We start from the raw sequence: 25,706 nt of genomic DNA, 5'->3' as shown, positions 1-25,706 counted from the left end.
GCAGGGACCACAAACTCCTGCACCGGAGGTTGGACATGCCGGTGAACTTTAGAGGTCTTGCAGGAAACACAGGATCGGGCCCAAGCGGCTACTTGCTTCCGCAGGCCATGCCACACAAATCTTGCGGCCACTAAGGCAGAGGTGGAGCGGATGGACGGGTGCGCCAGCCCATGAATGGCATCAAACACCCAGCGCTGGAAGGCGGCCGGCACCACCGGCCTGGGGCGGGGGAGGGAAATATCACACCAGACTTTTGTACCCGCAGGCCCACAAGCCACTTGGGCCAACTTCAACCCCGAAGTGGTGGATTGATATGCTGAGGCAGTGTCTGCCAGGCGCTGTGCCTCCGCAAGCTCCTGGAAATCCACCTCGCATTCCACCGCTGAAATTGGGGAAATGGCTGGCCTGGACAGGGCATCAGCAACGGCATTAAGCTTACCCGCGACATGTCGGACATCGGTGGTAAACTCTGAGATGGCAGTCAGGTGCCGCTGCTGGCGGGCCGACCATGGGTCGGACACTTTCGAAAAAGCAAAAGTCAATGGTTTGTGGTCTGTAAAGGCCACAAATGGGCGGCCTTCTAGAAAATACCTAAAGCGGTGGACAGCTAAATAGAGAGCCAGAAGCTCTCAGTCAAAGGCGCTATACTTCAGCTCAGCCGGATTAAGCTGTCGGCTGAAAAACGCCAAGGGCTGCCAACTGCCATCCACCCGCTGTTCCAAAACCCCTCCCACCGCCACGTCCGACGCATCGACCGTCAGGGCCGTGGGGGCGGAGGCGCTTGGGTGGACGAGCATGGTGGCGTCTGCCAGAGCCACTTTAGCTGCCTCAAAGGCCGTCTCAGCGGCCGCGGACCACTCCAACTCGACAGGTTTGCCTGCGAGATACTGGAAGAACGGACGCATGACCCGTGCCGCTGCCGGTACGAACCTATGGTAGAAGTTCACCATGCCCACTAACTCCTGCAACCCCTTTACTGTCGTGGGTCGCGGGGAGGCACGGATAGCCTCCACTTTTTCGGGCAAAGGAGTGGCGCCGGCAGAGGTGATCCGGTGTCCTAAGAAATCAATAGAGTGGAGGCCAAATTGACACTTGGAGGGTTGGATGATGAGCCCGTGGTCTTGAAGCCGCCGGAACACGGTCCGCAAATGGACCAGGTGTTCCTGCTCCGTGCGGCTGGCGACCAGGATATCATCCAAATAAATGAAAACAAAAGCCAAATCCCGACCAACATGGTCCATAAGCCGCTGGAAAGCCTGTGCCGCGTTCTTCAAACCGAAAGGCATACGCAACCATTTGAACAACCCGAACGGAGTGATCGTGGCAGTCTTTGGAATGTCTTCCGGACGCACAGGAATCTGGTGGTAGCCCCGCACCAAATCAATTTTGGAGAATACCATGGCACCTTCCAGCCCAGACGAGAAGTCCTGGATGTGCGGTATGGGGTAGCGGGCTGCCGTGGTGACGGCGTTAAGGCGTCGGTAATCTCCACATGGTCTCCACTTCCCAGATGCTTTGGAGACCATATGCAACGGAGAGGCCCACGGGCTGTCGGACCGACGGACAATGCCCATTCGTTCCATCTTCTGGAATTCTGCACGCGCCACCACCAGTTTGTCCGGCGGCAACCTCCGGGCCCGAGCGAAAACGGGGGGCCCCTCAGTGGGAATGTGATGGACAACGCCGTGCCGGGCAGAAGGGGCGTCGAAACGCTGAACGAGCAGCTCTGGAAACTCAGCCAGGACCGCAGCATACGGGTCGGAGGCCGCGACAACGGCCTGGACAGTCGGGCTGGGCGGGGTGGCAGGCGGTGGAGCAGCGGGCTCATCGCTGCTAGCGGAGGGTCAAAGGCCTTTACCTCGGACATCGGGAACTAGCGAAAAGGCCCAGAGGAAATCTGCGCCCAGGATCGCCCGACCGACTTCCGCGACGATCAACGACCATTCGTACGTGCGGGTGCTGAAAGCCAGAGACATTGCCCGCGTACCATACGTGCGGATGGTGCTACCGTTAACCGCGATGAGGGTAGGCCCTCTCTTACCCGATCGGGATTCGAGGTCGGTCGGCGGCACGATGCTGACTATGGCTCCCGTGCCGACCAAGAATTATGTGTCCGTGAATCGATCTCGGACGTAGAGGCGTCGGTTCTGGCCAATCGCAACCGCCTCTACGATCGGCCGAGGCACTTCCCGAGAAGGTGCAAGGTGAGCGGCAGTTGCGGGCTTCTCCACCCCATCGCAGATGATACTAACACCAGCCGCGCTTGTGCGGATGTTTTTGGCGGGGTTTTGAAGAAATGGCGGGAGTCGCTGCGCCATCATGGTGCCGCTGCGGGCTGCCTAATGGTGCCGAGACCCTGTTGATCGAACTGTGTTTTTTCGATTTGGACGCCATGAGCGCATCGGTTTTCTCCGCATATGCCACGGGGTCCTTAAAAGAACAATCCGTGAGCATAAGCCTAACATCTTCTGGAAGTTGCTCTCGGAATGCCTGCTCGAACATGAGGCAATCCTTGTGCTCACCTGCCAGCGCCAACATTTCGGCCATGAGGGCGGACGGCAGCCGATCTCCGAGATCCGGCAGGTGCATAAGCCTCTCAGCTCGATCATGCCTACTGAATCCGAAGGTTCGAAGCAAGAGTATCTTCAGCGCCTCGTACTTGCCGTCTGCAGGAGGGGAGGTGATGAATTGCATCACCCGCGCGGACATCTCAGGCGGTAGAGCGCTGACCAGGTAATAATACTTTGTCTCGTCCACCGAGATGTTTCTCAGGTGGAACTGAGCTTCAGCCTGGGCAAACCAAAGTTGTGGTTGATGTGCCCAAAACGGAGGAAGATGAACGCTGACCGCGTTTAGCTGCGGTACGCCGGGCGTTAGAACCAAAGAAGGGGCGTCTTGTCCCTCCATGGTAGATGATCGGCTAGATCACGTCGGGGTCACCAATATGGCGAGTCTGACCTAGCTGGTCAATCAACGGGTTCGACTCTCAGGACCAATCCCTATGGTCGCACCACCATGTGACCTTGCTGGCCAATCCGAGGGTTCGACTCTCAGGACCAATCCCTATGGTCGCTACACTACCTAAGATTCAATGTGTTGAGTTCAATGTACTAGTTAAATGTTTGAAGGCAAATAGATAACTTTAATATGTATTAAATAGAGAGGGTAAGTAGAGTCAACAAACATTGTGCAGTACAGAAAGAATCAATCTACCAGTGAGAAAAAGGTGATACATATGAGAACAAAAAAACCCCAGTGGGTGCAAAGTGAAATATTTGAGGAATTTTTGATGTTGAGCTCACTGGAGGTTTCACAGGTGAGGAATTCTTCCAACTCAGTTAAATCCATAATGTGTTACTTTAAGGACCAAGTAATGATAGATTGCGACGTTGACAGTTTGTAATTCAAAATCCTTCTGCTGCCAGTGGTTGAAACAACTTCACAATGTATCTGCGTTATAGCTCCATTGGAAGCCTGTCTTTCTTTTGAGGAGAGAAATACTGTCAAACAGTGTCTGCTTTCAAACAATTACCCTGTATGTTATAAAGACAACAGTTACAAAGACATATTATTATTGGCAGAAATTTTGCAGAGAAATAATGTTTATTGCTAATAACAAATGGTAAAAAACTGAAGTCTACATGTCCCACCAAATCTTTAATTCCTTCATTTGGGCTGGGTTTTGTGACTAAACTCCTCAATTAGTATTGCCATGAAATTATCCTCTGCATTGTGTTTGGTAGTTTTTTAGATTTTTTTAGATTTAGAGATACAGCGCAGAAACAGGCCCTTCGGCCCACCGGGTCCGCACCGCCCAGCGATCCCCGCACATTAACACTATCCTACACCCACTAGGGACAATTCTTACATTTGCCCAGTCAATTAACCTACAAACCTGTATGTCTTTGGAGTGTGGGAGGAAACTGAAGATCTCGGAGAAAACCCACGCAGGTCACGGGGAGAACGTACAAACTCCGTACAGACGGCCCCCCTAGTCAGGATCGAACCTGAGTCTCCGGCGCTGCATTCGCTGTAAGGCAGCAACTCTACCGCTGCGCCACCGCGCCGTTACCCCTCAAGAATATCTTTAAATTTCCACTGATGTAATTCAAGCATGGACCTACCTATCCTTACTGCACGATGATCTGTCTGATTGCAGTTTTAAATCATAATCAGCAAGACAAGTGGCCAAGCTGGTGTGCCCCTCCATACATGGACACAATGATATCTCCCCCTGATTTCACGCTTTGACCTGCTGATCGATTTGCTTGGGAAGTTGGCAACTAGATTGTGAATCATACCTCGCCCTTAAAGCCAACCAAGCCTATGAGCTGCCACCCCCCAGGGTGTGCATGGAACATGCTCTGCCTTTCTTTCTCCAGTTGCTTGTCATTTAACCCTTAGATTCATAGAGTGATACAGTGTGGAAACAGGCCCTTCGGCCCAACTTGCCCACACCGGCTAACATTGTCCCAACCACACTAGTCCCACTTGCCTGTCTATCCATGTACCCGTCTAACTGTTTCTTAAATGTCGCAATAGTCTCTGCCTCAGCTACCTCCTCCGCTAGCTCGTTCCATACACCCACCACCCGTTGTGCGAAAAGGTTACTCCTCAGATTTTTATGAAATCATTCCCTCTTCACCTTAAACCTATGTCTTCTGGTTCTTGATTCCCCTACTCTGGGCAAGGGACTCAATAGACAATAGGTGTAGGAGTAGGCCATTCGGCCCTTCGAGCCAGCATCGCCATTCAATGTGATCGTGGCTGATCATTCTCAATCAGTACCATGTTCCTGCCCTCTCCCCATACCCCCTGACTCCGCTATCCTTAAGAGCTCTATCTAGCTTCTCAGTGCTTCTACCCGATCTATTCCTCTCATGGTTATGTACACCTCTGTAAGATTACCCCTCATCCTCCTGCACTTCTAGCCTTCTCAACCTCTCCCCAGAGCTCAGGCCCTCGAGTCCAGGCATCATCCTTGTAAAACCTCTCTGCACCCTTTCCAGCTTGACAACATCTTTCCTATAACATGGTGCTCCCAACTTCTATACTCTTCATCGATCATATTATCAGGGAAGCAAGTGGATGGGAAGAAATTCCTTGTTAAAACTTATCAGTAGAAAACTGAGTATATAGTACTCCGTGCACCCGGTAACAGGATTAATAAACTTTTGGGAAAATAGGTGTTTTCGTACATTTACCTGTTTGAGTTTTAAGACACTACTCAAACACCGGAGAAATGATTTAAATTGGGTTTACCGTGTTTGTTTGAGGTCAATAGATGAAGGGCTTAATTGTTGCTGATCAATTGGTTTCCTGGAGTACTTGAGGATATTTCACATCATGTTAGTGTCTGAAAGCACTCACCTTCCATTATAAAATAGCATCTTAGTCTTGAAGAAAGCTGCGGATGGTTTAATGAATTTATACTTATTGTTGTATGAGTGCTTTCTGTTAAATCAAAATAGCAGGCAATTTGACGGCATTCAATGGCAGAAAACTTTCAGCACTTCGTAGTAAATCATTGTCATCGACCCATGTGAAAGGAAGCTTTGTCTGCTTTGTTTATATGCGCAACCCAAGGAAAAGACAGCGATAATTTGAAAGAATGATTGCATTCTGAACTTGTACTTCACCCCCAAAGTTATAAAGTTTACACTCTGAGACGTTCTGCTCATATTTTCCATTTTTTAATTGTGAACCCTAAATTGTCAGAGATTTTACAATTTACAGACATTCAAAAATGATGGCAAGGAGAAATTTTCAGTTTCATCCCAATGCAACCATTCACTCTCAACCAAAGATACAAAGATCTTCGAGGGGATGCAAAACAAAAAATCCAGAAAATACTTTGTTGACCTCTTAGACGATGACTCGTTCCATCCGCGATTAGTGTTGCTTAGGCTTCATGTCTCCTTTGAGGAAGCCCTCCCCCTCATCAGATGCAGGGTCGCTATCACGCTAACGGGGAAGTGAAGGGAGAAACCTACTTTCGGCTTTCACAATTTAAATCCACATAATGAGAGAGGAATCTCATTACATTACTGCAGGAGAAAATCTGGATAAAATATGTATGCTTATCGCCCCCAGCCAAACACTGAAATGTAATGAGAAAGATGGAATGGTACGAATAAGTGGAATTCAAACAAAAATGTAGATGCTGGAAATCGAAATAAAAACAGGAAATTATGGAAATGCTCAATACGTCAGACCGCATCTGTGGGAAGAACCTTCATCTTGAGGGGTCCCTTCAACAAGCTTATAAACCTTCAAGGATAGATGGGAATGTCCTGGAGAGGGTAAAAACTAGGGTGACCAGCGGTTCTTGCTCTATGACCATGGGGATAAGCGAGAAGCAAGGTCACCTGTTCAATGAGGCCACACAAGCAGTTAGAGAGTGAGAACATAGACAAAACAATAGTTATAAAAAAGCAGTGTGGGAACGCACGCCCAGCAGGTCAGGCTCAGCACGGCTACCATTTCCAGAGAGAAATAAAGAGAAAAGAAATTCAATATCACAGATAGATTACTTTTTCCCCTGGAGTCATTTACCCAGTGTGGAAAAGTCAAATCCTTGTGGGCATAGTTACAGGTGAGAGGGGAATTGTTGGGAACCGTGCCAGGAATACACTGCCAAGGAATGTGGTAGAAGCTCATATAATAATAATGTTTAAGAGGCAGGTAGACAGGCACGTGAACAGGCAGGGAATTGAACAACACAGATCAGGTGCAGACGGATGGGATTTTTTTAGACTGGCATTATGGTCAACATAAACATGCTGTGCCAAAGGGCCTGTTCCTGTGCTACACTCTTCTATGTTCTATTACTGACACAAAACAGAAATCAAGTAACCTGAACTTGTGGTATTCAATAGGTCTAGAAGTTTACAATGAGCCCAGCCAGAAGATGATAGGGTGCTGCTTCTCAAACTTGCATTGGGCCTCATTGTAGCAGTAGAGGAGGTTCATAGGCCAGATCAGAGTGAGATGGGATGGAGAATAAAAGTGGCAGGTCACAGGAAACTGGGAAAGGCCTTGCAGTGTGAATGCAGGTCCTCTGCAAAGCATTGGCCCAATCTGCATTTGGTTTCTCCAAGATGGAGGAGACAGCAGTTTGAACGCTGACTGCAATGCACTGAATTGGAAGAAGTGCAAATGAATTGCTGCCTCACCTGCAAAAGAGTATTTGAGTCTTTTGATAGTGGGAAGAGAGATGGTGAAAAGACAAGTGTGGCATCATCTGCAGTCGCAAGGGAAAATGGTGTAAAAGTGGGGGTGGTTCATGGGAAGGGAAGAGTGGATGAGAAAGTTGTGAAGGGAAGGGAAGATACCTTTGGAGATGGGATCTCTTTAAAAGTGGAAGTGGATGTTAGGAGCCTGCTGGGGTGGAATGTAAGGACCAAAAAAAAACCTCCATCCTTATTCATTCCTTGAGGAGAGAGAGCTAGAGAAGAACCACAAAAGATGGGTGAGATGTGATCAAGGATGTTGTTAATCGTGGTGGAGGGAAAGGCATGGTTCAGAAAGAAGGAAGACGTTTCAGAGGCATCTGTATGTAAAGTATGAATAAGTGCGGGGGTTCACCAGCCAAAAAGATCACTTGACAATTCTGATTGTTTTTTCTCCTGGTCTCTACTAAATGCTCTGCTCTAATCCACGTAGTTTCATTAAAGACACTATTTTCCATGTACCATGATGGATAGTACACAGTTGACGATTCAACATTTGAAAGGCACACACAAGCTCAAACCTGAACAGTCTTTATTGTTAGGTGATCCGACAGCATTTAGCTTCACTTCTACTGGGAATATGTTGTGTTTTCATTTCTCATGAGCTCCCTTTACGACAGTATTCCATTGCTGAACCACATGACCATCTCTTCCTCGATAAATACAGGGGGGTTAAATATGCTGGGGAAAAGTTTGTTGAATATCTAATGATGCCCGAATGATTAGTTTCTTTATTACTCTGCAAATCAGCCAGCAACCTTTGGCAAGAAAATTATGAATCAAGATGCTTCTGCTCAATTTACACAGCTGCACCGCCACCTTCAACGAAGTAACATCTTATACTTAACCAGGTAGTATTGTTAAACAAATTATCTATCAAATTGGCCACAAAAAGGTGGCTAGTAAATAAAAATACAAGTACTGTACTCTTTTAATGTCATACCAATTGTTAATAACTGTCAATCAACTTATGTTACCCAGAAAGAGATCAGTTATGTGTGTTCATTCTTAATCTGTCATATTATAATATTCAGACACAAAATGTTGGAGGAACTCAGCGGGACAGGCAGCATCTCTGGAGAGAAGGAATGGGTGACTTTTCTGGTCGAGACCCTTCTTCAGACCTTTCTTCAGATAGATTGTGTCTATCTTTGGTTTAAACCAGCATCTGCAGTTCCTCCATACATATTATAATATTTGCTTGTTTGTAATTTTCACTTGATTTTTGTCAGATTTTTTTGTCTCAATACAAACTTTTCTTCCTTGCTTTTCACTTTCTGCATTTGATTTGGCGTCAAATTCACCTATTTGAATTAGTCTCCTTTGCTGTTCTCTTTCTATTTGTTTTTTAATCTTCGAAGTTCATTAATAGATTGTTAGTTCAGCCATCCACCACTGCTTTGCCATGCAATTATCAGCTTGCATTGCCAAGAAATTTCTGGGCAAACAAAATTGCTGTTGGGCATGTTGTGTGATAACTAGTCTGACTCACTGAGTACTTAATACTGTATTGGCTCTCTGTAATTTGATTGCGCTGCACACCAAATCTATGCTGTCAATTTCCCAATCAAATTGATCAACTGGAAATATGACTAATTTTTCAAATGAGTTGATTAAAGATTTAATGGGAAGGTACTGCTGTATTGCATTTCGATTGCTATGTGAGAATAACTTCGCATTTTTCGTGATTTATTTTGTGATTACATTGGACCACAAAGAAACCTAAAATCTGTAACTCAGTGGGACAGGCAGCATCTCTGGAGAGGAGGAATGGGTGACGTTTCGGGGCGACACCTTTCTTCAGACGTCTGAAGAATGGTCTCGACCCGAAACGCCATCCATTCGTCCTCTCCAGAGATGCTGCCTGTTGATGCCAAAACGCTGAGTTACTCCAGCATTGTGTGTCTATCTTCGGTTTAAACCAGCATCTACAGTTCCTTCCTGCACATCTGAGATATTTTTAGTACTAAATTCAGTCTCTGACATTGCCATTGTGAGCTGAGTGGTTTTGAATCTTTATCTGCTGAATATGTTAAGTCCTCAGCAATATCTGCACGTATGATTGTAAATTTACAACAGATATAGAACAATGGAGTTTTAATAAAAATGAAACAAAACTGGGCTCATTGAATGCCAATGGAGTTGGGCTCATTGAATGCCAATGGTTACAATGTTCACAAATTCTCTGAAATGATATGAGTTTGACTCTAACACAAACTTTGATGTTACCACAGGTTGGAGCAGCTGGGGTTCAATGCTTTTTTGCAGTTGATGATTGGAGTGCCCCTTGAGATGGTCCATGGGATTATGCGCATCGGACTGCTGTACCTGGCTGGTGTATTAGCAGGTGAGGCAGCCCTTTGATGAATCTACACACCCCAGTTTTGTTCAGGTAAAGCTTACACACGCAAGTATAAAGATACATAATAATATTACTCAGGTGAGAAAGCCTTATTCATTTTAATTTTGGGATGTGACTGGCATCTACAAGATTAGTTTTTATGTGAATGTCAACATGTAGATAGCTTATTATTGTGTATGGAGTTAGTTATTGCCCTCTAGCAAAAGTGTGTATAAGCAGTTTAGATACGACTTTGGCTTTGGGCTTGGCTTTCTTGGTTGAGTGCTTATCCTGGTTTTATAGCACAAGTACTTCATGTTAACATAGTAATTTAGTAATAATTCGCCTCTATTTTACTCTGAGAAGGAACCCGAATTAAAATAATAGGTAGCGAACTCCAGAATTATGTTCCAACAGTAATAAAGGAATGTCAGCAAATACCCAATTCCAAGTGGCACACAACTCTGGAGGTTCACATACGACTGCTCTTGCATTTCACACATTCTGAAACTTTAGGTGCAGTTAAATACAGATATTGCTCAGTTGGATCCTGTAGACAGTAATTGCAAGTGTGGTGAGATACTGGACAATGACTTTAATGGGGTTGGGCAATGGGCAGGAATTTTCTGATCAAACTGAGTATGATCAAGATGGTATCGATCATTCTGAGTATGATCAAGATTGGATTGAGCTTGAGTACTGATCCAACCAAGTCATCAATATTCTATCACAATTCTCAGCAGAACATCTTTATACCACTTCAAAAGCAAAAGATGGTGGATGTTGGAAATTTGAGATAGGAACAGATAATACTGGAAATGCTCAGCAGGCCAGGCAGCATCTGTGGAGAGAACAACTGGGTTCACTTAAAAATAACCTTGTTTCCCTCTGCGCATCGTTTCTCTCTGCGCATCTGCCAGGTATCTCCAGAATTTTCTGTTTTACTTTTGATGTCACCAATAACTCAGGAGAAAATCTATTAGAGGCTGGAAAGTATATGGTTCCTCTTTGAATATGAAATTCAGAGTAAACACCAGAAATAATTGCAAACAAGAAAATAAATCACTAAATCGTTAAGGGAATATATCTTTAAATTAAAGCAAGGCCAGTTAGGAAACAAATCATACAGCAAATTATGGTGCAAGTCTAGAGATTCTAATTTGCATCCCAAACTAATTGTGTTGCATTGTCAATGGCATTCAAATCTTAGACTTACTTGTTCAGGTACCAATGGAGAAAATGGAATTGACATAGAGGTCTGCCTTATTCTAAAGCAGGACAGGTTTGGGATGCTGTTTGGACTATTCTCAATCCAATATTCCCAGAGAGAGTGCATGTTTAAATTGAGAATGAAACAGCCACATTGTTATTCCATCCCAGCCACATTTAGCTCAAAGACATGCTCTGACTTGGTTTCATTTTGCATATCATTTCTAGCAATAATCTGATTTGTAATGCGACTATTTGGCCAACTCAATGTTCTTTCATATGACTGAGCTTCAAATTCATCCTCGAACTGAAAGAGATGAACCTTGCACATAGTCAGAATCTAATAAATGTGCTGTTTCTAAGCACAATAATAAAATTCCACAGTTGTCACCACATGCAATTCTACAATAGCATGATCTTAACTAGAACAACTATTCCTGGTGCTATTACATTGGCTATTTATGGATATTGGTCTGGATGCAGTTAGTTCATAATCACTCTGCCTTTAATAGTGTTAATCCGCTTCCCGAGTAAACTATTTATCCGGCTTGTAGCATCGATACAAAGTATTCCACCTTCAAAACTCTTTACATTTAAGGCAAAGTACTACTTAGGGTGTTTTGTGCGTCCACAGCAGAGGGGGATCAGTGTTATTAGCATTATTCTTTAGTTTCAACTGTTTATTTTGTAGAGCAAATGATAAACCGGTTATACTATATCTGTACAGTATCTTTGATATACTTAGAAATGTCTCAAATCCTTTATGGGTTAAATTAAATGGTTAGTCACCATTTCCTCGCAATAAAGACAGCAATAAATTTGTATAGAGCAAGGTCTCACAGTCAGCAATGTGTTGCAACTTCATCTGTTTTAGGTATTGGTTGATGCATAAATATTACTTACTGTAGCAGACAAGAAGGAATTCTTCTACACTTTTTCTAATAGTGTGGTGGCGACGTTTACATTCATCTGAGAGGCCAGAAGGTTTATTACCTCATTTGAAGCAAGGCACTCCTTGCAATATCCATATTGCAATAAAATGAACACGAGCTATCTCACACCGCATGGTGATGATGACAAGATAATCAATGAAAGACAGACAACCATTAGCTTGTGCTGTAATGTACCTCAAATCAGAGGAGAAAGTGGCAGAGTTCCAGAGAAAATAGCTACAACCAGCAAATTACATTTTGTCCAGAATTTTTTTTCCTAATCTTCTCTCCAAACTACAGTGGGATCTTGAGAAATTTGCTGGCCACCATTTTGAAAGAACAGATAACCATTAGTAGAAAAATTTAATTGCCAATGCTGATTTACGCAAAAGGACGCAATTCAGTGGGTCAGGCATCATCTCTGGAGAACATGGATAGGTGATGTTTTGGGTTTGGGACCCTTCTTCAGACTGATAGTGTTTATAATGCCCCACAAGCAGAATGCAGCATTGATTAACTCAATATTATTTTGAAAATATATTAGTTGCATGTTTTCCTATCAACGACCCATAATAATATTACAAATCCATGTGAAATTGCCCCCAGTGAAAGGTGCCACAGCAGAAATTAAACAGTTTAATTCTATGCAATGAAATATACTTGGACAATGATCATTTCATTTTTAAATGTTAATTAATTTGATTACTTTGAGTCTCTGACATAGAAACAATCCATTTGACCAATCTGGTTTGAACTTCAGGTGAAGGGTTTCGTACTCCTCCCTATCCACTCCAGTCAGCATGCCAGGTACAGTCTCAAATGAGAATGCAACACATCAAGGATCTGCATAAACCTCTCAACAACCCCTTATTTCCAATGCCCTTATCAAAGCACAGATTAATTTATGCAATTCATGAAAAAGTTTGATCCACAAAATAAATGGAATTAACAAAGAATAAAGTCACCACATTGCAGAATTTTAGTTTAGTTTAGTTTAGAGATACAGTGCGGAAAGAGGCCCTTCGGCCCACCGAGTCCGCACCGACCAGCAATCCCCGCACATTGACACTACTCTATATCCACCAAGGACATTTACACATTTTTATACCAAGCCCACAAACCTGGACGTCTTTGGAGTGTGGGAGGAAACCGAAGGTCTCAGAGAAAATCCACGCAGGTCACGGGGAGAACGTACAAACTCCGTACAGACATGCACCCGTAATTGGGATCGGATCTGGGGCATTGGCGCTGTAAGGAGGAGCTCTCTACTGCTAGGCCGCAGTGCCGCCCCGCAGTCTATCTGTACTATGATCATTTCAGAAAGACTATTATAATCAATCATTAAGTCAACTCATTTTGAAAAAGAAAACATTTATTAATCATTTACTTCTGGCATCCAAAAGCAATTGAGTGATACGAGTAAATTACTGAATCTTATCCAATTATTCTGTACCATTGAGTATTCAATGGTCTCAATGGAACACGACTGGAATTTAAGTCAAGAAACAACTTTTCTAATATTAGTGGACAAATGCTAAATATATTTGGATGCAATTCCACTAGCTATCAATTTAATTTGGATGTTAACCTCTTTATTTAAAATATAGATCAGGGATTGAGAAAGTTTACTGTATATTGCAATAGTTTCATATTAAGCAATCCAATTTCAATGACAAAAATTGTCTTAAATAACATCAGGGATCTACCATATTGATCACAAAGTCAGTCACTTTCGTTGTAGGTGTCTAACATTTGGATACCACACCTGTGATTTTGTCATGCATGCAGGGCTTGTGGATGGCACATGAGACCCATATGGAAACTGACCATTGCAGCATTTGTAAACCCCGCATTGGTGCAAGTGGAAAGGGATCTATTTGAGTAAGTGCCAGCCCGGTGGAGCCAGATGGCAGGCACAGTTTTCTGAGTTCTGGATGGAGATGAGTGTGGATGTGGAGGCACAGCATTACACTTATTGTTGCAGGGCAACGTGTCTGGGCGGGGAAGAGATGGTCATAAGTTCATTAAATGATAGGAGTAGAATTAGGCCTTTCAGCCCATCAAGTCCACTCTGCCATTCAATCATGGCTGATCTATCACTCCCTCCTAACCCCCTTCTCCTGCCTTCTCCCCATAACCCCCGACACCCATACTAATCAAGATAACTACATGGATGGGGAGGGATGAGCAAAGCAGAGAGTCAGGGTTTCAGGTTTGGCCCCTTTAACCTAAACACGTGACCTTTGCAGAGGCTTTCTCTCTGTGAACTCTAGCCCCTTCGCTGGCTACCTGATGCCAATGCTGCCTTCCCTCATCAGCCTAGTGGACCACAATATTCTCGGACATATCCTTAAAGATCCAGATCACCAACCCCCATTACAATTGACATCTTCAACCCTCTCCTACTTCCTGGTCCATGTTCTCCATGACCAACAACCTATCAGTTTCTCTCTGCTTGGCTTAGCAAGTCGATGCAGGCCTTTCACTGCACTAGGTAAGCAAGGTTGATCAATGGTGCACAATACTTGGGCTTTTGAGCACACTAGAATTTTCCACATCATCCTTAACACATCGTGTTGGGAGGAATTGCAGATGATGGTTTAAACCGAAGATAGACACAAAATGCTGGAGTAACTCAGCGGGACTGGCAGCATCTCTGGAGAAAAGGAATGGGTGATGTTTCGGGTCAAGACGTTTCGGGTCGAGTCACCCATTCCATCTATCCAGAGATACTGCTGCATGCCCCGCTGAATTACTCCAGCATTTTGCGTCTATACTTTAAACATTCTTTGGTCCACATTGTTGTAGTTCTTTCACAGCTTTCTACGTACCAAGTAAGTTCCAGCAAGGATGTTATACGGTGCATTAAACTGTTCTTCTCTTAATATCAGCAGCAGCAACCCTACACTTTAAATATGGTTTCTCACTCAAAGCAGAGATGATTCTTTGAGACTGCAGTTCTTTTGAGCAATGATTTGTAGATTTTTTTTAACAAAAAAATTGGTATTCCCTTGTCTCTCATTCATTGTTCGTTGATCCTCCAGCTGCACGTTAAAGACATGTTATTAAATATCAGAGGTCAAGTTGTTGATCCTTTGTAATTAAGCACATCCGTTCCAACATTTTGAAGATGCTCTTTATCTGTGGAATGGTATAGTGATATGTGAAGCCTTTGATGCCAATGTCAACTTTCATTTAGATTTTTTAAAAACAAGCACGAATACTTAATCACTACCCAGTGGGATGAAGTAGGTGCTCACGAAATGTGGGGAAGGAACTGCAAATGCTGGCTTAAATCAAAGATGGACACAACATGCTGGAGTAACTCAGCGGGGCAGGCAGTATCTCTGGAGAGAAGGAAGGGGTGACATTTGGGTCGAGACTGAAGAAGGGTCTCGACCCGAAACATCACCCATTCCTCTCCAGAGATGCTGCCTGTCCCGCTGTTACTCCAGCATTTAGTGTCTATCATAGAATAGTCGCTCTCCATGTAGAAAGAACAATCTCATTGAGTGCCGTTTCCACAGATGGTGTTTGAATTATGCGAAGAATAACAAAGGCAATCCTTTGATTTCGCTTTTCAGTTTTCAGGATTCTGATTTTCTTTGCTTTATTTTTGTATGTTTTTTTGAATAGTAGGTTTAGAATTTGGAAATCTGTTTAAAGAAGGCGGATGAGATTATTTTGAATTGACTCAATTGACTGAAAGAAATAGTGTGGAAACAGGCCCTTCGGCCCACTGTATCCACCTCAACCATCGGTCACACATCCACACTAGTGTGCGTTATCCAATATTGGCATATTGGTATGCACAAAGGGTAATTTACAGAGCCAACTAAGCTAGGAACCCGCACGTCTTTGAGATGTGGTTGGAAACCGAATCGTGAAAGGCCTGGGTAGGGTGGATGTGGAGAGGATGCTTCCACTAGTGGGAGAGTCTCAGACCAGCGGTCACAGCCTCAGAATAAAAGGACGTTCCTTTAGGAAGGAGATGAGGAGGAATTTCTTTGTGGTGAATCTGTGGAATTCATTGCCACAGAAGGCTGTGGAGGCCAAGTCGGTGGATATTTTTAAGGCAGGGATATATAGATTCTTGATTGGTAAAGGTGTCAGGGGTGATAGGGCGAAGACAGGAGAGTGGGGGTGAGAGGGGAAGATAGATCAGCCATGATTGAATGGTGGAGTAGACTAGATGGGTAGAATGGCCTAATTCTGCTCCTATCACTTATGAACATGAACTTAGAAACCAGTGAACCCGGAAGAAACATGCAGTCACAAAGAGAACATGCAAATTCCTCACACACACAGCACCCGAGGTGGGGATTGAACCCCAGTCTCTGGTGCTGTGAGGCAGCAGCTCTACCAGCTGTTCCACTGTGCCGGCCTATATTTATCTTTAATACAGTATATCTTAAATTTAGGAAACTGCTAAACCTTTTTCTATTGCATCTAATAAGGTCTGATTAAAGCCAGTTCTGCTTTTCCCACGCAGTGGAACCTGTCACATTTGATCTGTTGAAATATTATACACAATCTCCTCCTTTGCAGTTCATTATTTCCATTAAAATTCTACTTGCACATTTAAATGTTCCGTCTGCTTTTCAGCTTTGTTCTCAACTTGTCAGACACTGATTATAGTTTTTAAAAGAAAGTGTCTTCACCACAAAGGCTTTCATGTCTCTAGCACCGGCTGATTCAAAGCTGTACAGGAATCAACTGTTAATTTAAGTGGGTATCTTCATCAATATCAGTCAGACTTGACATGGTTCATATTACATTGTGTGAGTGCCGCAATGAAATGAAAGGAATGGCTCTTTCTGTGCATGTGAACTGATTCTATTTGCTTCACTTTTCACTTCTTCACGTGCAAAATAAAGTATGTTACATTATATCAACGACCCCCTTCTGAATAACCAAATTAATCATATCATGGTCGGATCTTTACATATCGCTGTTACGTGAAACAGGTGATTAACAAAGCAGCAGCTAATCTTATATCTTCCTTAATTGTAAATTCATTACGCAAAGTCAAGATCAGATTTTTGAGTCCAGATTGACAATAGACAATAGACAATAGGTGCAGGAGGAGGCCATTCGGCCCTTCGAGCCAGCACCGCCATTCAATGTGATCATGGCTGATCATTCTCAATCAGTACCCCGCTCCTGTCTTCTCCCATACCCCCTGATTGCATTTTTGAGTCCAGATTGAGTCCAGTTTGCTTTTGCATGATACCATAAAAAGGTAACAGAAGAGCAACTGCCTATTTTACATCTTTCCAGTTACAGTAGATAGCTGGCCTGGTGTCCTCCATTTTGCTCAAATCACTCGAATCACAATGACCCCCTCAATATCAAGAGATTGTTTTTAGCCAAGTCCTTCCTACAATATTTAATGTTCAGACAGAACTGACCTTGCACATTTTGAGTTTTAGAGAAAGCAGGCCTTTTGGCCCACCGAGCCCGCACCAACCAGCGATCCCCGCACACTAACACTACCCTACGCACACTAGGGACAATTTTACATTTATACCAAGTCAATTAACGTACAGAAGAGGAAACCGGAGATCTTGGAGAAAACGCACTCAGGTCACGGGGAGAATGTACAAACTCCGTACAGACAAACACCTGTAGTCAGGATGGAACCCGGGTCTCTGGCACTGTGAGGCAGCAGCTCTACCGCTGCGCCACTGTACTGTCCATCCTATTGTTGAACAACAATCAGGAGCAGGAACCTTGGTTGATTTTATTTCTTTTCTTAACATAGGAATAGAGATATTTCTGATTGCAATGCTTTCTTAACCCCATTTGAAGCCTTAGTATGAAGTTTAAAACCTTGCTAATTTGTTTGACTCAGTACCATTCTGAAATATGTTTCCAGGTATTAAATCACAGAGGAAACTGTATAGGCACATATAACATGCAACTATATTACAGATATTAACGTATTTCAGAAGACTTTAAACAATCAGAATGCAACCTGTGAACATTCCACAAGATCTGAAGAGGGTGTAGTATCTTTGAACATAACTTCAGTTACTGCTCTGATGAAAGGCACCAAATTATTGCACAATCTTAAACTGATGCTGGATTGCAACTTTTGTTTTTACCCGACTATTCCTTATAGCCATCTATGATTTTCGTGAAGTTTCACGAGAGACTATTTTCTTTGTAGATGTGTTCCAGTACTCGTTTTTCTGTGATTGAGAACATTTCACTTGATGTGATTGGTATTCTGGATTGTGGATGCCATTGCATCGCCTGACAGAGGAACAACGTTTTACTAAATCAATTTTGGAAGCATTGTATTGCATTCCTATCCATAAATGGATGAATAATGAATAACTAGCATTGATTTCCAGCTCCGGTCTGATGACGTGGTCTATATATAGAGTAATGTAATTGATTACATGGCTGCTCTTGCTGAAAGCAGGCGTGTGAGACACTTATAGGCATCATTTCACATTCTGAGAGCTAAGATTGTAACCGTGGTATAGACCTTTGGCACATTACTAGCATATACTTTGCTCAGTTTTCATGTGTCATTTGTTTCTGCAATCCCTTCATTGAAGATGTTTTTTGTTAAGATTTACGTCATTGGTCATAGGGGAATAAAACTAATGATGTCAATGGTGATAATGTTAATTTATTAGGAAATAACCTGAAAGCTGCACTTGACAAATTATAAAACACAGATGGTGCAGCTGGTTGATGATGTTAGCACATCTCTAAACCCCCGGCTCCTGCTCACAGAATATTTACTACCAGTTAGGTTGGAGCTACCATGGGATGACCTGGCGTATGCTCAGTTCAAGCAAGTGCCTGGAGTCTTGGAGTCATACAGCGGGGAAACAGGCCCTTCGGCCCAACTATCTCACATCGGCCAACATGTCCCGTCTACACTAGTCCCACCGACTTGCGTTTGGCCCATTTCCCTCTAAACCTAAGTAGCATTAAGGACAATCCCAATTTTTTAAATAAATACATAAGGGGGAAAAGGGTGACTAGAGAGAGAGTGGGACCTCTCAGGAATCAAAGCGGTCACCTCAGTGTGGAGCCACAGGAGATGGCCAAGGTCCTAAATTAGTATTTCTCCTCTGTATTCACCGAGGAGAAAGACAGTAGGACGGAGGAAATTGGAGCAGTCACTGGAAGTGTCTTAAGAGCAGTCAGTGTTACTGTCGAAGAAGTACTGAAGGTACTGTCGTGATTGAAGGTAGACAAATCTCCAGGGCCTGATCAGATATATCTGAGGACATTGCAGGAAACTAGAGAGGAAATTGCGGGAGCCCCGGTTGAAATATATGAGTCGTCCTTAAATACAGGAGAGGTGCCGGAAGACTAGAGGGTGGCAAATGTTGTGCCTCATTTCAAAAAGGGCAGCAGGGAAAATGCTTGGAACTATAAGTTGGTAAGTTACTAGAGAGTATTCTGAGGGATAGGTTATACAGGCATTTGGATGAGCAAGGGCTGTTTAGGGATAGTCAGCATGGTTTTGTATGTGGGAGGTCGCGTTTCACAAATCTGATTGATTTTTTTGAAGACGTGACCAAAAAGGTTGATGAAGGCAGAGCTGTAGATGCTGTGTACATGGACTTCAGTAAGGCGTTTGACAAGGTTCCACATGGTAGGCTGCTCTGGAAGGTTAGATCGCATGGGATCTAAGGAGAGATAGCTGAATGGATAGCAAATTAGCTCCATGGAAGGAAGCAGAGGCTGATGGTGGAAAATTGCTTCTCAGACTGGAGGCCTGTGACTAGTGGTGTGCCTCAGGGTTTGGTGTTGGGCCAGTTACTGTTTGTCATCTACATCAATGGTTTGGATGAGAACATACAGAGCAAGATTAGCAAGTTTGATGATGATACAAAAGTTAGTGGTTTTGCAGATAGTGAAGATGGTTGTGTAAGATTGCAGCAGGATCTGGATTGATTGGCCAGGTGGGCAGAGGAATGGTTGATGGAATTTAATACAGAAAAGTGTGAGATGTTGCATTTTGGGATGTCGAACAAGGGCAGGACTTACACAGTAAATGGTAGGCCTCTGGGTAGTGTTGTAGAACAGAGGGATCTAGGCGTACAGGGTTCCTTGGAGGTCGAGTCGCAGGTAGATAATATGGTCAGAAGGCTTTTGGCACTTTGGCCTTCATCAGTCAGAGCATTGAGTACAGAAGTTGGGAGGTCATGTTTCGGTTGTATAAAACGTTGGTGAGATTGCATTTAGAATATTATGTTCAGTTCTGGGCACCATGCAATAGGAAAGATATTGTCAAGCTTGAAAGCGTTCAGAAAAGATTTACGAGGATGTTGCCAGGACTAGAGGGTGTGAGCTATAGGGAGAGGTTGAGTAGGCTGGGTCTCTATTCCATGGAATGCAGGAGGATGGGGGGAGATCTTATAGAGGTGTACAAAATCATGAGAGGAATAGATCGGGTAGATGCACAGAGTCTCTTGCCCAGAGTAGGGGAATCGAGGACCAAAGGACATAGGTTCAAGGTGAAGGAGAAAAGATTTAATAGGAATCCAAGGTGTAACATTTTCACACAAAGGGTGGTGGGTTTATTGTAAGAAGCTGCCAGAGGAGGTAGTTGAGGCTGGGACTATCCCATCGTTTAAGTAACAGTTTGACAGGTACATGGATAGGACAGGTTTGGAGGAATATGAACTAGTTTGGAGGAGTATGGACTAGTTTGGAGGAATATGGGAGGTGGGACTAGTGTAGCTGGGACATTGTTGGCCGGTGTGAACGAGTTGGGCCGAAGGGCCTGTTTCCACACTGTATCGCTCTATGACTCTATGACCCAAAACATCACCCACCCTTTTTCTCCAGAGATGCTGCCTGACCCGCTGAGTTACTCCAGCACTTTGCCTCTATCTTCGGCATCAGCATCTGCGGTTCCTTTCTGCACTTCCTGTCTCTCGTGCATGTTCTGGAACCGTTGGATGGATCTGCTCTTCTCGAGCTGTTGGCAATCTCAGTGAATGGTATTCAGAACTGACCCAGATGGCATTCACAGATCAGCTGTCGCTTTCCAGTGATTCTCTCAACAAAATGCTTTATTTATGGACCAAGCGCAAGCAAGTGGGACTAGTGTAGATGGGACATTGTTGGCCAGTGTGGGCAAGTTGGGCCAAAAGGCCTGTTTCCACATTGTATCACTCTATGACTCTTTGACCTGGCCTATCCATGTACTTGTCTAAATGTTTCTTAAATGTTGCAATAATACCTGCCTCAAATACCTCCTCTGGCAGCTCGTTCCATACACCCACCACCCTCTGTGTGAAAAAGTTATCCCACAGATTCTTATTTAAACTTCCCTCCCTCACCTTAACCCTGTGTCCTCTGGTTCTTGATTGCCCTACTCTGGGCAAGAGACTCTGTGCATCTACCTGATCTATTCCTCTCGTGATTTTGTACACCTCTATAAGGTCACTCCTCGTCCTCCTGCGCTCCAAGGAATAGCGTCCTAGCTTGCTCTTCCTCTGCCCCCCCCCCCCCCCCCCCATAGCTCCGGCCTTCGAGTCCTGGCAACATCCTCATAAATCTTCCCTGCACCCTTTCTAGCTTGACAACATTTCTTCTGTAACATGGTGCTTAAAACTGAACACAATACTCTAAATGCGGCCTCACCAACATCTCAACCAACTGCAACATGACCTCCCAACTTCTATACTTAATGCTCTGACTGATGTACCAAAAGTATTTTTGACCACCCTATCTACCTATGATGCCACTATCAACTAACTGTATACCTGTACTCCTAGATCCCTCTGCTCTACAACACTCCCCTGAGCTCTACCGATCACTGTGTAGGTTCTGCCCATGTTAGTGCTACCAAAATACAACACCTCACATTTCTCTGTATAAACTTTCAACTTGCTTGTGGTCATTGGATTACTATGATGGTACTCCCCAATGAGGGAACCATGTGCTGCCTTTTATCACTGAGTGGTCTAATATCCATTCCTTAAAAGGAGGAGTGCAGGTAAGCTTCCCAATTCTACTGCCTAGTTTTCAGTTTGATTTTAGCAGCAGCGAAAATCTCCAAATCAACTTCTGACTTAGATGCACAGCTCTTCTCATTCTTCCAATTGTGAGGCAGGTGGTAAGTTGGGCTCATTTTGGAGGGATCAGAGTGGGCGATTCCACGTGACATTATTTCCACTGCTTATCAATTTGATGCGTTCTTTATCAGGATCTGTTTTTTGGCTTTTGTTCCTGTTTAATTTTACATGTTCTAATAGTATTTGGTAGGTCGATTAGCCATCGTAAGTTGGAACATCGAATTTAGATCAGTACAGAAGACAGACACAAAAAGCTGGAGTAACTCAGCGGGACAGGCAGGATCTCTGAAGAGGAGGAATAGGTGTCGTGTCGGGTCAAGACCCTTCTTCAGACCCGAAACGTCACCCATTCCTTCTCTCCGGTGAGAGAGAAGGTGCTGCCTGCCCCACTGAGTTACTGGAGCTTTTTGTGTCTGTCTTCGGTTTAAACCAGCGTCTGCAGTTCCTTCCTACACACTAGATAAGTAGAGCACAGGAACAGGTCTATTGTATGATGGCTGTGCTGAACATAATGGCAACTTAAACTAACTCCTTCAGCCTGCACATCATGCATATTCCACATCATCATCCACATTCCCTGCATATTTGTGCGCTTATCTAAAAGCCATGAATGCATCACATCTATCTCATGCGGGTAAGTGGTGTTAGCAATGTGGGAGAGTTGATAGGAAAGTGGGGAAAAAATTTTAAAATAATAATTTAAGTTAGTATTGGTGTAGTTGGTGTGGATTTGGTGGGCTGAAAGACTTGTTTCCTCACTGGATGAATATAATTCGATAGGTTTATTACTATGTCTATTCCATATACATATTGGCAAAGAACTTGAGCAGTAAGTTTGTATGCTTTCCAGATACCAATCCAATATGAAAACTCAGCACATTATTCTCCCCGTTGCAGAAGCAAAATAACCGGTTTTCAGTCAAATATTGTCAACTTAGTAGTTTTGCAATTTGTTATTTATTATTGAACAAGCAGGATGTCGGAGAATCCAGCCAATATTTCACAGAGTCATTCTCATCACAGTGAATCCTCGGAACTCAAGGCAGAGGATTAAAGTACAAGACACCTGTTAGGATCACGAAAGGGAAGGATGGTTTAGTTTAGAGATGCAGCATGGAAACAGGCCCTTCAGCCTGCATATCTGTCAATAGACAATAGACAATAGATGCAGGAGGAGGCCATTCGGCCCTTCGAGCCAGCATCACCATTCAATGTGATCATGGCTGATCATTCTCAATCAGTACCCCGTTCCTGCCTTCTCCCCATACCCTCTGACTCCGCTATCCTTAAGAGCTCTATCTAGCTCTCTCTTGAATGCATTCAAAGAATTGGCCTCCACTGCCTTCTGAGGCAGAGAATTCCACAGATTCACAACTCTCTGACTGAAAAAGTTTTTCCTCATCTCAATTCTAAATGGCCTACCCCTTATTCTTAAACTGTGTTCTGGACTCCCCCAACATTGGGAACATGTTTCCTGCCTCTAACGTTTCCTGCCCTTAATAATCTTATACGTTTCGATAAGATCTCCTCTCATCCTTCTAAATTCCAGTGTATACAAGCCTGTCTGCTCCATATCTCTCTAAACCTTTCCTATTCATGGATCTGTGTAAATATCTTTTAAATGGTGTTACAGTACCTTCCTCAAATACCTCCTCTGCAGTTCCAGATACGAACCATTCTTTTTTTTAGCTCAGAAATAAAGCGTGGAAACAGGTCCTTTGGCACACCGTGTCCACGTCGACCAATGATCACCCATACACTGGTTCTATCCTACACACTCGGGGCGATTAACATGAGCCAATTAGCCTACAAACCTGCACGTATTTGGAATGTGGGAGGAAACTGGAGCACCTGGAGAAAACCCGCGTGGTCACAGGGAGAACGTACAAACTCCATGTAGACAGCACCCGTAATCAGGATTGAACCCGAGTCTCTGGCGCTGTAAGGCAGCAGCTCCACCCTATAAATGTAGTCTATAAATTCTCAAAAGGATTGTGGCAAACTTAACATGGATATGTGATGCTCTACCTCTGCATACCAGGCACAGATGTACTGTGCTGTGTCTGATCTTCCCTGTTTTGGATCTACCCTGGAAACATATCTCTATCACTGTAATTGATCCATACCAGCAAAGAAAAACATAGAACATGTGGGGGAAAAAATCCTACAGATGTGTTTTTTTAGACTTCAGAAGCCAGTGTCTGCTGTTCTTAGCTTCACATCTTGCTGAGAATGGCAGACTCGAGAGCTGCCAACAAGTCACACAGCGGCTGAGAGTTGGATAGGTTAAAAATAACTTCCTGACGCGTAAAATGAGGAGTAAGTTGATTCATACTATGTGAATAGTCAGTCGTAAAAGGCAGTTAACCTTGGAGGCACGAAAGACTGCAGATGCTGGAATCTGCAGGCAGTTAATATTAGAATGCAGCAGGCAACAATTTTTTCCAAGTGGCAGAAAATAGTCTTCACTATTTGAAATAATTTCAAAATAAGAATAGAAACCCTCGGCTTCTGACATTATTAAACAGTTGACATACATTGCTGAATAAGGGTTTCGTGTCTATCCTGCTTTTAGATTTTTAAATCTAGACAACATATACATGAAGGCTGACATTTTGTGACATTCTTGGTAAGATGTTTCCTTTTGTACATGTGGCATTGCACCAGGACTGAACAGCATTCGGCATCTGTACAGTGTATCTTGCCGTCTTCACACTATTTATTTCAACTCAAATACATTGATGTTGTGGGATCATGAACATTCTTGAGTGTTTGACACTGTCAATGTTCGGATTCAGTGAATTAAAATAGAGAATTCTTGTTGATGCAGAGAAAAGGTTGTTACTGCTCCAAGTTGGGGAAAAAGGTTTCTGATATTACAATAAGCAATTTTTAGTTTAAAAAAAAGTAAAACGTAGAGATTTCAAAGGAACTGTGGTGTGGCGGGTTTGGTTTCTATTAAATCGATTCCCTTTCAATCCTTGTTCTCTTCAGCATTACAGAAATAAATCAGTCAAAATAAGTGCCCAGTAAATTATGGGGTAAACTTTTGTCTTATTGGTTGAAAAGAGAATCATCCCCATGCAATAATTCTCCAGCCTCAATCATTCAGGAGTCTGAGTCACTTGGGGATAACATTTTAGCATTAAAGCCTTCAGTTGCCTGTTTTATTTGTACAATATTGATCCAAAGGGGAGGGACCAAGGGCTCACTTCAGTCATTTTCCACGGAATTAATTCCTGCACGTGCCACCGGGGAAGGGCACTGTCAGCAGTCCAAGCAGTTCCCTCTAAGAAAGAGAATAATCAGGGAGAATGACCCAGAGAGCTGCATTATATATAGCAAACCACCTGGTACCAAGTTGGCACTTGCAAGGGTTAAATAAATGGCAAGCCAAACTGTAAATGATGGTGGAAATTTGTTATAGCTCAGAAAAGGGATATGGAAATATTCAAAGCACGGAGGCAAAGTAACATTAAACACAAAACATCAAATGTTTGAACATTCTTGCTGTGAGGCAGAGGCTACGGCATTCAGATTTGGCTGAAAGGATGTCTTCTTCTTGTTTCAAAAAGATCTATTCATGTTTAATTAAGATGTGAGTATTTGTTGTTCGCCATGCCACACTGATATTCACTCGTTTCCTTGCATTTGGGCTAAGTATTTATTTTTTATTCCTGTACATAGGCATCATGCTAACTAGCATTCTTGCTAACTAACTTTCTATTGGACAGCAGGCAACTGTGTGCTGCAGTTAAACTAAATGTGGGAGTGGTAGCTCCAAGCACTTCATGACATTCTGCTAATGGGTGCTACTCTCTCAGATCAATACAAGTAGTCCACTTCATTGATATTTTTTTGTTTCAACTTTTGATTGAAATGTCAAGTGCGTTTGAGGAAGTGGGCATGCTGTGTTTGTAGATATCAAGTGCTT

The 25,706-nt window shown here is 43.5% G+C and overlaps 1 protein-coding gene across 5 annotated transcripts in view; it reads left to right on the top strand.

The window, feature by feature from the left end:
• Nucleotides 1–25,706, top strand: part of rhbdl1 (rhomboid, veinlet-like 1 (Drosophila)) — a 360,983-nt gene that overhangs the window by 301,065 nt on the left and 34,212 nt on the right. For all 5 annotated transcript variants that reach the window (XM_078418255.1, XM_078418254.1, XM_078418253.1 and 2 more), the window contains one exon: nt 9,467–9,579. In XM_078418255.1, the coding sequence (XP_078274381.1) occupies nt 9,467–9,579 (113 nt within the window). The remainder of the gene's footprint in view (nt 1–9,466; nt 9,580–25,706) is intronic.

This window comes from Rhinoraja longicauda, chromosome 21 (genome assembly GCF_053455715.1).
Source record: "Rhinoraja longicauda isolate Sanriku21f chromosome 21, sRhiLon1.1, whole genome shotgun sequence".
In the NCBI taxonomy this organism is placed as follows: domain Eukaryota; kingdom Metazoa; phylum Chordata; class Chondrichthyes; order Rajiformes; family Arhynchobatidae; genus Rhinoraja; species Rhinoraja longicauda.
This window is presented reverse-complemented; position numbering and strand designations above follow the sequence as displayed.